General features: G+C 34.9%; 1 protein-coding gene and 1 long non-coding RNA gene across 9 annotated transcripts in view; one reads left to right on the top strand and one right to left on the bottom strand.

Annotated features, from left to right (window-relative positions):
* The window catches only part of LOC110438026 (uncharacterized), a 63,011-nt gene extending 52,860 nt beyond the window's left edge, over positions 1–10,151 (top strand). For all 6 annotated transcript variants that reach the window (XR_012391809.1, XR_012391805.1, XR_012391793.1 and 3 more), the window contains 3 exons: positions 6,275–6,476; positions 7,840–8,010; positions 8,736–10,151. This is a non-coding gene — a long non-coding RNA (uncharacterized lncRNA). The remainder of the gene's footprint in view (positions 1–6,274; positions 6,477–7,839; positions 8,011–8,735) is intronic.
* LOC100007785 (uncharacterized) lies at positions 524–12,133 on the bottom strand. 3 transcript variants are annotated; one of them, XM_073925498.1, is made up of 17 exons: positions 10,458–11,265; positions 9,605–9,913; positions 8,708–8,935; positions 7,812–8,039; positions 6,248–6,505; positions 5,339–5,433; positions 5,175–5,222; positions 4,309–4,687; positions 3,995–4,165; positions 3,813–3,901; positions 3,552–3,585; positions 3,087–3,181; positions 2,579–2,626; positions 2,066–2,444; positions 1,718–1,894; positions 1,519–1,607; positions 524–1,373 (listed from the first exon to the last, which is right to left on the bottom strand). In XM_073925498.1, exons 1-17 carry the CDS (start codon positions 10,573–10,575, stop codon positions 1,245–1,247), a joined length of 2,874 nt encoding a protein of 957 aa, XP_073781599.1. In that variant the 5' UTR covers positions 10,576–11,265; the 3' UTR covers positions 524–1,244. The 3 variants fall into 3 exon arrangements, with proteins under 3 accessions (XP_073781599.1, XP_021322889.3, XP_073781613.1); XM_021467214.3 differs by lacking the exon at positions 8,708–8,935 and having other exon boundaries at positions 10,458–12,133; XM_073925512.1 differs by lacking the exon at positions 7,812–8,039 and having other exon boundaries at positions 10,458–12,133.
* Positions 12,134–14,020: the final 1,887 nt, after the last annotated feature.

The following is a 14,020-nucleotide window of genomic DNA, read 5'->3' on the forward strand; positions in this document are numbered from 1 at the left end:
GTAACAGCGACATACAGTTGAGGGTAGGTTAAACAATTCTAAGATGCTCACAACTTTGATGAGCCAGCTACCAAGAAAACTGACGTCATTGGATTAGTGAGAAGTTTTCCAATGTTGTTCAGTGACATTTCTGATATAACGTCAATTATTGAGCATGATATTGATGTTGATTTTACCCAGGCGATAAAGCAACATTTAAATTAAAAGTTGGGTGAATTAAAAGAAACTTGTTGGGTGAATTGTTTGAGGTTGACTGGTGGGTAAATGCCGGGCACCACTAATATATGCTTTAATTTAATATATTATTTCTAAATAATATATACAATAAAATAATTCATATAATCTATACATTTAAAACAATGATGAATTTAACTTAGCACTGGGTTACTATTATGGCCATCGTACAACTTTTTTTCCTTTTATTATTTTATTTATTTTATAGCATTACTGTCATTAGTAATTTGGTAAAGTTCAAGACGAAAGTAGTAAAAAAAGAAGTGAAATGAAAAAAATGGAGATGCCATTTCTGAGTGCAATATTTTTTATTGAACAAAAAGAAAATGTACATACAATACAACAGTAAACATCACATTACAGTGAACATTAAACATACAGTTTGGTACCTTCTATTTTACTGAGACCCAGAAGGGACATAATGGTGGGAAAAAAAAACTCAGTGGGAGGAAAATATCTATTTTTAGTTTTTGCGTTACCTCCCAGGGTTTTGTTTTCCCTCGCAATAGTTTTGCGTTCCCTGGCAAAGATCTTTTATGTTCCGTTGCAACACTGTTGTTCCACAAACACTTCCTGTTCACTTTATATTTTAAAAATGTAGGTAATTTGTATGTACAGTTCAGCATGTACCATGTACATGGTTGATGTGCATATTGTCCATTCGTCTTGCAGTGTTTGAGAGCTCTGCACATCACTATGGTGTGTTTCACAAAGCATTTCTTCATTCGACACTGGGTTGCTTACATGGTCGCCGAACAATGTTTTTATTTTTTATTGCACAACTACTATTCGTATTTCCACAAAATAACAAAATATTTATTGATAAAATAAATTAATAAAAAATACAATAAAAAATGGGGATGCCATAACAGCTGATGAATCAGTCGGATGAATCAGTCTGGGGTCTTGAAGATTTCTGGTCTTGAGGTGGCACAGGGTTGCTGTCATGGCTGGCTACAACTTCCTTTTTTTAGTGTTTATGTTTTTTTTAACTACTATCATCAGTCATACTAAAATATACAATAATATCTAAAGAAAAAACTAACAAGTAAAAAGAAGGGAATATTAAAAAATGGGGGATCCTCTGACTGCTGATGGACGATGCGGTTCTCGGGTGCAGGTCTTTCCACGTCTTCAGGCTGAAACAAAAACAAAATTGAGGTCTGCTATTTAATGCATTATTAACCAAAGAACATCTAAAAAAGATTTTTAAACAATTATGAAAATTTAGGAAGATAAAAAAAGAGTGCAAATATTAATGAATGTTCAGAATGTAAATAATACCGTAAACCAGTCATGGAGACTCAGTTTCTCAAGTTCAATTCGCTGCTCTGGCTCGATCTGGAGACAGCAGCGGATCAAATCACAGCATTCTGTGCAGAAAGAAGAGAGAGAGCTCAGATTTACTCCACAACTTAATTAATAAATAATAGTTTGTACTATTCAGATTGACCTCTTTCCTTGACCCAAATAGAGATTTTACCTTTTGTCAAGTGATCTTTGGTCCAGATGTTACGTCTGATCATTTGCAGGTCGTGTCGATTTGGAAAATCTCCACACATCATCACATAAAGGAGTAGCCCAAGAGACCACACTGTCGTTGTTTTACCGTGGTACTCGCCAGTTATCCGATACTCAGGTGGGACATAGTCATCTGTGCCTGAATGAGAGAGGTTTTAACCATTAGTCATTAGTCACCAGATCGACAGTATTAATCGATTAGTGGACTCCATTCTATGATGCTATGTGAGAGCTTGACTCGCGCAGAGTCTATTGTGAACTCATCACTACAGTTTGAGACTCACTTCACAGTTTAAGAGATCATACATACCAGCAAAACTTGTGTAAGGAGCATCGGTGAGGATTTCCCCGCATCCAAAGTCGATCAATTTGATTTCGAGGGTGTCCGGGTTGATCAGGATGTTCTCCATCTTGATATCGCGATGAAAGACTTTGCGTCTGCAGCACGTTTGAGCTGCAAATATTACCTGCCACATGATCAACCGTGCCCCATCCTCATCGATGATCGACTCTTGGCGCAGGAGAAAGGAGAGCAGCTCTTCAGAGGGCATAGGCCGCTCTAGGACCATGATGTATTCGTCCTCATCCACGCGCCAGTCCAAAAGCTTAATTATTTCCTGTATTGCGGGCTCTTGGTTTGCAAGAACTAAAAGAGCAACCTCCATTGGAAGTGATTCCGGATAGCCGTCCTGGAAAAAATATATTTGTTATGATTATTGGATGGATATTATGTAAAACATGATGACAATTACAGTTTGTCTAGTGATTTATAGATACTTAAAGTGAAACAGTGAATGAAAGTTGAAGAGCACAGCATACTTACAATGTCGATGAACTTGACGTTCTCGTTGTAGGCAGTTTTAATTGCCACCTGCTCAACAGAACAAAGAAAGCATGTGTTATAGAATTATACACAATTATTGTGTTCAGAGTTCACATTTGTCCAATGCTATCTCATGGCAATTTGTCACTTTTTGATTTAGTGGCTGATTCGTATGAATTTGTACAATCTCATTCTTGTAATTTGCTTATCCAGTTTGACATTTGGGTTTAGGGCTGGAGTTTGGTGCCACGCATCCTTTTAAAAATCACATTTTTCATATGAATGAACTCATAAATTCATACCAATTAGCCACTAAATGACAAAAGCTAAAATAGTTCAGTTTCTCTTGAGATCAGGCTGATTTTCAGTCATTAACACTGAACAGTTTAACAAAGAAGCAGTTTAATTTATCCCAAAAATAAGAATCACATATCTATCTATTATTTCTTATCTGATACTCTGATTTAAAGTGGTGATCTAGATATTAACTGATGAAAATTGACGATACCTGAAGGCCATCCTCTAGTCGGGTTGCAGCTTGAACAAGTCCAAAGCCTCCTTTACCCAGCAGAACGCCAAGTTCATAAGAGGATGAGTTGATGACTGTCAAAAGAAAAATCAAAGATGTTGATATAAAATGTCAATCAGTAGAGAGTTTATTTAATCCAAGACTATTGTCTGATTCATATACGCACTCAGTATTTGTACTTAAATTAACACAAAACAGGACAGTTTAAATGAACTGTAGTAGTTATAGAAATAGTTATGCTTCATGTAAAATATACATATTCAACGCACACACATAAACAAATGAACAATGAAATCTTGTTGAATGTGGAAAAACCGTTGTGCTATTTATCATCTATTATTAAACAAAACACATAAAACAAGATTAAATATTGACATTAATAAAGACATTGCCATAAAAGTGTGTGTGTGTGCATGCGTGTGCTGGGTTAACTACCAAACTGACCCATTATTTCGCTGCTCTTCTTCTCTTCGTTGGTCTGAAACAGAAACAGAAATCATATTTAGTGTCATCACACAACCTGCATAAAACAAATATAGGCAACATGCCTAAAGTAAAGAAAGTGGACATAAAAGAACATGAAGAATGAATATAAAATAGTGTATTAGGACTGACTATACAGCTTTACATAAAACTGTAAATCTAATGCGTATTGTCTACTAACTTATCAAATCAAAAATATTAAACTCATTAACATGTATTTACCTTAATCCAGCTGTGGCGGTTGAGTCGCTCCAGTTTAATCCGCTCTCTGGGGTCTATCTTGAGACAACAGCGCATAAAATCGCAGCATTCTGTGCAGAAAGAAGAGAGAGACATGATCACCTTGAAATTTATTTTTTAGTAATTCAAATTACAACTGTTCTGTGCTGAAAGGAAGATCTCACCTTCTGACAGGCCTTCTATGTCTTTATTCATGATCGTATTCAGTTCTCGTCTTGTTGGAAACTTCCAGAAAAGCATTACAAACAAGACTATTCCGAGAGACCACACTGTCGCTGGTTCTCCGTGGTATTTGCCAGTCTCCAGAAACTCAGGAGGACGATACTCCGCTGTGCCTGGAGGAAAGAGATTTTGTTTCAGTTAACAAGGCATGTTTAATTGAATATTCATTACTAAGCAAGAATTCTCTTGATTCACAACAGTGAATTACTTCATGAGAGCTCAAGTCATCACCACAGTTTAAAGGGATTATACGTACCAGAATAGTCTGTGTAAGCCTCATCTTCGAGGATATCCCCGCACCCGAAGTCAATCAATTTGACCTCAAGGGTGTTCGGGTTGATCAGAAGGTTCTCCAGCTTGATATCTCGGTGTAACACTTTTCTTTGACAGCAAGTTTGAGCTGCGAATACGACCTGTTTCATGATGAACCGTATGTCATCTTCATCAATGGACCCAACATAGCTTTCTATGAAATTGTTCAAGGGCTGACAGGGTATGGGCCGTTCCAGGACCATGCAGTAGAAGTCACGTTCCACCTTCCAGTCCAGAAGCTCAATAATTTCAGGAACCCTTGGGCCTTGATTCACAAGGGTTTGAAGAGCAATTTCTATTGGAAGTGGTTGAGCAAAACCATCCTAGAAGAAAGAAGGTTTTTATGATGAATCAGTGGTAAAAGAATTGAAATCTGTCGATTGTCTACTAAAATATTATTTGCTGTCTGTGATTAAAGAATTAATTCACCCAATTAAGTTATTAAAAACCGTCATGCTGTTTCAATACTCTGACAGCTTCTTTCATCTTAGCAACACAAATCCCTCATCCTTCATCAATAGCAATGAGATGCTCAAAGTCCAGAAAAGGAACCAAAACCTTTGTTTTTTAGTCTTAAAAGTGTTCTTGGAGCTTTGTATGTAGAGTTGATCTCTAGGATTTAATCAAAAATATTTAAACTTGTGTTCTGAAGATGAATAAAGGTCTCGGGGGGGGGTTGGACTGACATGAGGGAAAGTAATTAATAACATAACTTTATTTATGGGTGAACTCATCCTTTAATGTTAGCATGACGTGTTTGAAATGTAAAATTGTGGAACAGAGGAGAAACAGAGAGCACAGTTTTCTTACAATGCGGATGAACGTTGTGTCGAACATCGAGCAGTATTTCACTGCAACCTGATCAACAAAACAAAAGAGTGGATGTGTTAGAATTATGAGCAAAGGCAATGGTGAGACCAGAATAACAGGACAAAAATGATTGGCTAGATTAATATTGCTGTTCAGATCCATACCTGAAGTCCATCATCCAAACGAGTCGCTGCATAGACGGTTCCAAAACCTCCTTCACCGAGCTCATCACCAACTTCATATTGGCGTGAATTGATGACTGTTAAAGAGAAATCAGAGATGAGGGAATAAAATGTGACAGCACTTACTACTACTAAATACAATTAAGAGCTACTTTTTATTTTCTAAAGACAAATTAGCTGAATATTAGTTATCAACAACATTTAAACAATCTGTATATTGAAGTCAGTCTGAAGCACAGCCCACTAAACTGTAGGGGTCTAACTATTCGCACCTAACCATTTCAGTACAGGACTTTAAGTTCAGTCAGTGTGCACAAAATATGGACAAAAAGACATTTGAGGGGAAAAGTGACACTGCTGGATGTAAATGCTCAGTAGTGCTCTGCTGCAACACTGCACTGACAAACACATCTGTGTGCATGAATGAACAAGAGTGAGTCCAACAACTTCCCAAATATTCACAGTGTTCCAGAATTCAGCATTTTCTGAATAAAGGTGAAAAATGTTTCATTAGAAACGTAAATGTTACTGGTGTTTTCTTCTGTCAGATAACATTTGGCAGAGTTTTTATTTTTATTTTTATTCATGCAGCAAAGGTTTAATAATTATTGTCCATTTTTTTTAATGACTGAAAAATCCTAATATATATTTTAATTTATTTGTATATTGATTTATGTAGAATTCACCTTTTGTCACGTTATTAGTCCTCTAACTTTTACTTTTTTAATAGTAATAAACGGTAAACAAAAATCACAAGCATTTTTTAAGTTTTGCTTGTTTTTTTATTTCAAACTGTAATAAAATTGAACAGAACTATTTATCCTTACACCCAACTAAACTGAAGTAAACCTGTAAATGTTCACTGAATGAGTGTCAAGGTAGCAAACTTACCGAAAATTGTTTTCTCCTTCTCCTGAGGAACTGATGGCACTGCAGCTTGAAGGACATCATCCTCACTACAGTCGGACGTGGCACAGGCTGTAGGGACGTCGTCAACACTTTGAGCTGCAGCATGGTCTGGAGTTTGGAGGGTCAGTTCAGTGCTGGGAGATTGGAGGACATCACTGTGGTCGTCAACACGGACTGGACAACCACTGGTGCCTAGTTCCTCCGATAACAGGTATTCAGTCCTATCATCAATATCTCGACCTAAAAAGAGAAAAATATGTAATAACTAAGGATTGTTTTATTTAACTTTTTTTAATGAAATGTTAATTAGCCATGTTAAAGTGTGCTGTACATTTTGAAGTGAGTATTTGGGGTGTTGTAGCCCCAAAATGTCAGAATTCTGAAGTCAGAATTATTAGCCCCCCTTTGATTTTTTTTCTTTTTTAAATATTTCCCAAATTATGTTTAACAGAGCAAGGAAATTTTCACAGTATGTCTGATAATATTTTTTCTTCTAGAGAAAGTCTTATTTGTTTTATTTTGGCTACAATAAAAGCAGTTTTTAATTTTTTAAACACCATTTTAAGGACAAAATTATTAGCCCTTTTAAGCTACTTTTTTTTCCGATAGTCCACAGAACAAACCATCGTTATACAATAACTTTGTTAATTACCCTAACTTACCTGCCTAGTTAACCTAATTAACCTAGTTAAGCCTTCAAATGTAACTTTAAGCTGTATAGAAGTTAGCAAAGATAGCAAAGATAAAATAAATCAGTTATTAGAAATTAGTTATTAAAACTTTTATGTTTAGAAATGTGTTGAAAAAAATCTGCTCTTTAATAAACAGAAATTGGGAAAACAAATAATCAGAGGGGTTAATAATTCAGAGGGGCTAATAATAATACTTTAACTATAGTAGTACAGTAGTACAGAAAATACAGTAGTAAATTCCGTCATCATTTACTGACCCTTGATTTATTCCAAACAATTCAGAGTTTTTTATTGTTTGTTTTTTTTAACAGAAAAGAAGATGCTTCAGAGAATGTTGAAACCTGTAACCATTGACTTTAATAGTATTTTTTTTCTACTATGGATGTCAATGGTTACAGGCTTTCAACATTCTTCAATATATCTTCTTTTCTGTTCAACAAAACAGCAAAACATGGTTTGGAACAAGTCAAGAGTGAATAAATGATAGAAGATTATAATTTTGGTGGACTATCTCTTTAAATAAATAACCTTAGATTTTATTAATACATTAGTAAATGTTGATGCTGTGCAAGTATTTTTAATTCTTATTTCATAAATACATTAACTAACATGAACTATTGGAACATTATTGTGAAGTGTTCCCAATTTTGAAACTAAGCAGGCATTTATTAAATCAGTTTTAAATGTTTGATTTTCCTAAATAAAATAATAATCATGAAAAAGAAGCTATTTTAAACATTTCTCCCTAACTGAAGCGTAAATGAATCAAACCATTTATTGATACACTAATATTAAATTGCCGTCTAATCTGTGCATGTTCATTGAATTACTTAATGGTGAATTAGCAAACTGACCGATCACTGTTTTCTCCAAATTCTGTAGCTGGCATGACTGTGGCTCAGTGTCCCGAAGAACACGTGCACACAAGTTAGCTAGCAAAGGCACTGCAACTTGAAGGACATCATCCTCACTACAGTCGGGAGAATAGAGGACAACACTGTGGTCGTCAACATGGACTGGACAGCCACTGGTGCTTGGTTCCTCCGATGAGAGGTATTGAGTCCAATCATCAATTTCTCGACCTAAAAAGAGAAATAATATGAAATAACTAAGGATTGTTTTATTCACATTTGATAATTGTAAGATTAATTTGCCATATTATTGCAAGCTGTACATTTTGAAGTGACTACTTGGGGTCTCGCAGCCCACCATTATAAATGAAAAACGCAGTCAAACAAACATACACTGAAAAAGTGACACTGCTGGATGTAAATGCTCAGTCGTGTTCTGAATACTGAAACATTGCACTGACAAACACATCTCTGTCAATGAAGGAAATCAATAAATATTCAGAGTGCTCCTTAATTTTGTACAATCATTTTTAGCTGATTGTCTTTTCTAACTGTTTGTCTTGCTCTTTTTTGAATATGGGTAAGAAATGTAAGTATTTGTCATTGTTCACAGCAAATGCTGTTCAAGATATTTTCATTCTTAATTCTAGTTAGCAAATACATTAAATAACATTAACTAATCAAACATTAAAGTAAAGTGTTTCCAGTTCTTTAATTATTTTAATCAGGCTGGCATTTATTCAAATGTTTTAATTTGTTATTATTCGCAATTGACATAACAGAAAAGCACTTCTAGATTTTGCCATTTTTCTCACAAACTTATTATTACACTGCTGGTAAACTGCCGTCTAATCTGTGCATGTTCATTGAATTACTTAATGGTGAATTAGCAAACTGACCGATCACTGTTTTCTCCAAATTCTGTAGCTGGCATGACTGTGGCTCAGTGTCCCGAAGAACACGTGCACACAAGTTAGCTAGCAAAGGCACTGCAGCTTGAAGGACATCATCCTCACTGCAGTCGGGAGAATAGAGGACAACACTGTGGTCGTCAACATGGACTGGACAGCCACTGGTGCTTGGTTCCTCCGATGAGAGGTATTGAGTCCAATCATCAATTTCTCGACCTAAAAAGAGAAATAATATGTTATAACTAAGGATTGTTTTATTCACATTTGATAATTGTAAGATTAATTTGCCATATTAATGCAAGCTGTACATTTTGAAGTGACTACTTGGGGTCTCGCAGCCCACCATTATAAATGTAAAACGCAGTCAAACAAACTTACACTGAAAAAGTGACACTGCTGGATGTAAATGCTCAGTCGTGTTCTGAATACTGAAATATTGCACTGACAAACACATCTCTGTCAATGAAGGAAATCAATAAATATTCAGAGTGCTCCTTAATTTTGTACAATCACTTTTAGCTGATTGTCTTTTCTAACTGTTTGTCTTGCTCTTTTTTGAATATGGGTAAGAAATGTAAGTATTTGTCATTGTTCACAGCAAATGCTGTTCAAGATATTTTCATTCTTAATTCTAGTTAGCAAATACATTAAATGACATTAACTAATCAAACATTAAAGTAAAGTGTTTCCAGTTCTTTAATTATTTTAATCAGGCTGGCATTTATTCAAATGTTTTAATCTGTTATTATTCACAATTGACAAAACAGAGAAGCACTTTTAGGTTTTGCCATTTTTCTCATAAACTTATTATTACACTGCTGTTAAACTGCCGTCTAATCTGTGCATGTTCATTGAATTACTCAATGTGGAAGTGAACAAACTGACCAGTCACAGTTTTCTCCATATCCTGCTGCTGGCATGACTGTGGCTCAGTGTCCTGAAGAACACGTGCACACAAGTCAGCTAGCAAAGGCACTGCAGCTTGAAGGACATCATCCTCACTACAGTCGGACATGGCACAGGCTGTAGGGACGTCGTCAACACTTTGAGCTGCAGCATGGTCTGGAGTTTGGAGGGTCGGTGCAGTGATGGGAGAATGGAGGACATCACTGTGGTCGTCAACATGGACTGGACAACCACTGGTGCTTAGTTCCTCCGATGACAGGTGTTCAGTCCTATCATCAATTTCTCGACCTAAAAGAGAAATAATATGTAATAACTAAGGATTGTTTTGTTCACATTTTATAAATCAAATATCATTTAGCCATATTATTGAATGATAACAATTATGAAGTGACTATGTGAGGTGTAGTTTTGTGGATTCAACATGCATGGATGTGTTTGTCATGCTTCTTGTGTTTTGACAGCTCCTATTAGTAAATAATTAAGTTGCCATGTCATTTCATCATAAATAAAACATCACCTTAAATTCAGCTTAAAGGAATGAATTTCAGTTTTGTGTAAATGCATGACAGTATGAACTTGTATGCTACTGTATGTAGTAAACTGTAGGATGTTGAGTTCATTTATTTATTTAACTTGAAGTGCTGGGTAGGAAATATGGAGAATAGCTGAAGAAATATACTAAATCAACTGTATGTTACAGACTTCATAAAACTGATTAATAAAACTAAATAAATATAGTTTAAAACATTATTAATAAAAAACTTCAACGACATTGAGTTTAGGGCCCTATATGCAGACTTTGGTGTTCTTACAACATCTCTACATAATTTACCATCTCTGGTCATCGTGGGTGGAGAGTTCTTCTCCACGGGTTCTTCTCGATCTGAGTGGGGTTTGTTTTCTGTCCTTCCCCGCAGGACTAACGCAATTACTCCGAGTAATGTAAACATTTTAAAGAGTAAATAGTTACCAATTTGAAAAGCACAAATCTACGAACAATTAACTGTCAGTAAAGACGAAGAAAGTCTTCGTATGTGTTCACACTACAGTGAATTGTGTGTAATGGCGCCTGTTCAGCAGAACGTCATCTTTAGAACGTGTTTTAGAACATCAAATGACATTCTAAATTCCAATAACACCCAGCCGAAACGTGATTGACCCGTTTAAAAATTCATTAAAAATTTAATACAAAATAAAAGACAATAATTTTAGTGGATCTTTCAGGAGTCACTTCAAGTCTTTGTTTTTGTATTCACATAAAGAATTAATGAAACCGTTTTATATAATAATAATAATAATATATCTCATATATGCTGTATATTTACAAAGACCGGTCTGGAAACATTTTATTTCTGCCATTCTGCAAATGGCCTAAACTTATTTTTAAAAAACGGGGGGAAAGCTGACAATGTTTATAATCTGATTTTTTTTGTTGTTGAAGACCTTAGTATATTTACGAAGATTAACTAATAACGAACAACACTTGTACAGCATTTAGGCTAATCATATTTCGACATGTAATAACGCATCATTACATTTTACATTATACTTGCTAACGTTAATGTTATTATAATTATGCTTATTAAAATTTTTATGTTTTCCATAAAAATAAAACGTTTTTGAACTCAAAATGATTCTTCTATGGTACCAAAAAGAAAACCCCATTTTGTAACATTTAAATATTAATTTTAGGAGTCTAGAGAGTAAAAAGCGTTTATCCCTGCTTAAACAAATCACCACGTAATTAAAAAGTCAAGTAGACTTTATTGAAGGAACATTAAAGGATGTAAATAGTCAGGTAGTCTGAATCCTCAAGCTGTAGTTCTGTCCATCATTATTGTCCCAGTATTCTCCGTGATCAGTCCGACAATAAACTGCGAAATTCATCGACGAGTCTTGCACAGAACTGAGCGGCGCTTTCAAAGTAAAGTCGAACTGATCCCAGGGCAGCTCTTCTTCATTCATTTTCAGTGAAGCCTGTATATCCGCATAGGTCAGCCAGTTATTTGAAGTAAACCTGACTCCAACTTCCATTCTTCCTGCGTATCTCTGTGTAACTCTAATCACACCCTTCACTTCAGAAGCGGTTATTGAGACACTCTCCAGCGCGACTCCAAGACGGCGAGACTTCAAGTCAAACTCAGACAAACTCACGGGAAATTTAAAAAGCGGAAGTAACGTTACTCGCTGCTGAAGCTCTTGTATTGATGGAGGATTCCGAAGTGCAGATGTTTCATAGGCATCGTCAGAAAAGTGTCTGACGTTTTCCAGGTTCAGCCCCATCATGTCCGCAAACTGCACTCTCTTTCGATTGTGTGAGGAAGATTCGTCCTGATACAGATCTGCAGGCAGAGATTTGGCTCTTTGTCTGTCCATTTGTACAGTTTCAGGTGAAAAGCGTGACACCTGATCATATTTTGACGCGTGTTTTGGTTCAGGCAGAGCCTCGGTCTCGTTTGAAGGTTGAGTTTCCTCATTAGCGTTCATCATATTGAATGAGGCTGCTGTAAATGAGGAACAGAAAGCCTTTCAAATATAACAAAACTGGACCTGTAGACTTTGCGTAAGAAAGATGCTGGACAAATACTACGAGCGCATGAGTTGCGTCAAAGCAACGTCATCATTTACAAACACTTCGGTGATGCTGACCAATAAGCAAAATTGAAATTTAAAAATAGATAGCCAAGGCCTCTTACATAATCGGCATATTGGTTATTGAATAAATGAAATTAAATCAATATTATTATTAGTTATATTGTTATAAGGTTAATCTTAATTCTATTAGCTGTCTTTTGAAATATTTGCTATTCATTTTGATTAAATACACTGTTTTAAGAATAATTGTTTGATAATTTATATTTATCTCAGCCTATAAACGGATGGACAGTATGACGAAATAATATAGCTACTGAAATTCATCGCTTATAATACTAAAACTACTATAAACATAAAGGATGATAATAATAACAAGTCTTTTAAAGCCTCATATGTTACTGTTAACCTAGAAGACGTCCTGTCAATCATTGCCTATAGCGCAGAAACACGATGACGACATGCTGAGTGATTGTGCGCACATGTCAGGGGGAGCACATTTTTCTGCACGTGGATCTGTTTACACTTGATGGCGCAATATATGTATTCTGCAAGCAAAACGGCTTATTTCCTTAAACTGGACAAATATGTGTGCATCAAATATAGGCCGTTGACTGAAAGAGATGATAACATGTCAATGAAAAAAAAATCTATATTAAGAAATAAATACACATATATTTTTTTAGTTTGGGACCTTTTATTTTGTTGTTAAAGGGTGGTGGAGTTGGAAATGTTTTTATTAGATTAGTAAAAGAGGTGATATTGTATTCTGATGTAAAACACTGAGAGGCATTTTGTTTTGTTTGTTCATTTGTTTGCTTGTTGATTTATGTTATATCTGGTACATTGAAATGAGTATGTACATGTTAAAATATAATAAAAAGGAATGGGGGAAAATAACTAACAACGTCTAGTCTATTTCTAATAAATAATGGTAACAAATATAAAAGGATAAAACACCTATCAACTGTTGATTATGAAGTAAAGGTCGTTTTCAAAGACTCTTTTTTTATTAATATACGAAAATGAGAATATAATCACAGTATGTTAACAAGAAATCGAAGAGACAAAAAGAGCAACAATTTTGGAATAAGAAACAACAACAGATAACAAAAAAAAAAACAGGAGGGGTAAATACATTACAAGTTAAAGAAAAAGATTATATAATTTACAAATTTCAGTTGTTTTTAAAGCCTTTTTTGTAAAAGAGTTAGACACTGTTTCAAAGTAATACTGCATTTCAGTAAGCAAAATATAAAAAAAAGGTTTTTGGTTTGAAAATTTACATTTATGGATATAAAATTTTGTTAATAAGACAAGAAGATTAAGAAAATATTTTTTCTTTTTATGTAAAGTCCCCGTTCCATAATCAACAAAACCAAATAAAACATTCTCCCACAGCAAGGAAAATTCCTCATCAACATTCTCAATTATAAAAAGTGAGAAGTCTTTCCAAAGCAACCTAGTGTAATTGCATTGCCAAAATAAGTGAACCAGGGACTCAGGGTGCTGCCCACAAAATGAACAATTAATATTAAGATCTTTTTTATATCGTACTAAAAGAGTATTGACTGGGTATGTACGGTGAATAATTCTGAATGAAACTTCTTTTATCTTATTTGTAATTAAGTAGTTATTTGGGGTGAGCCATATTTTTCTCCAATCAATATCCGAAACAAAAGAATTCCAATAAAAAGTAACATTTGGAACTGATACAGTTCCATTATAAAAAACGTATTGTTTTGTTTGAAGAAGTTGCAGAGAAACAACATTTTCCAATCATTGTAGTAGAAGGGTCTAAAA

Source organism: Danio rerio, chromosome 2 (genome assembly GCF_049306965.1).
Source record: "Danio rerio strain Tuebingen ecotype United States chromosome 2, GRCz12tu, whole genome shotgun sequence".
NCBI classification, from domain to species: domain Eukaryota; kingdom Metazoa; phylum Chordata; class Actinopteri; order Cypriniformes; family Danionidae; genus Danio; species Danio rerio.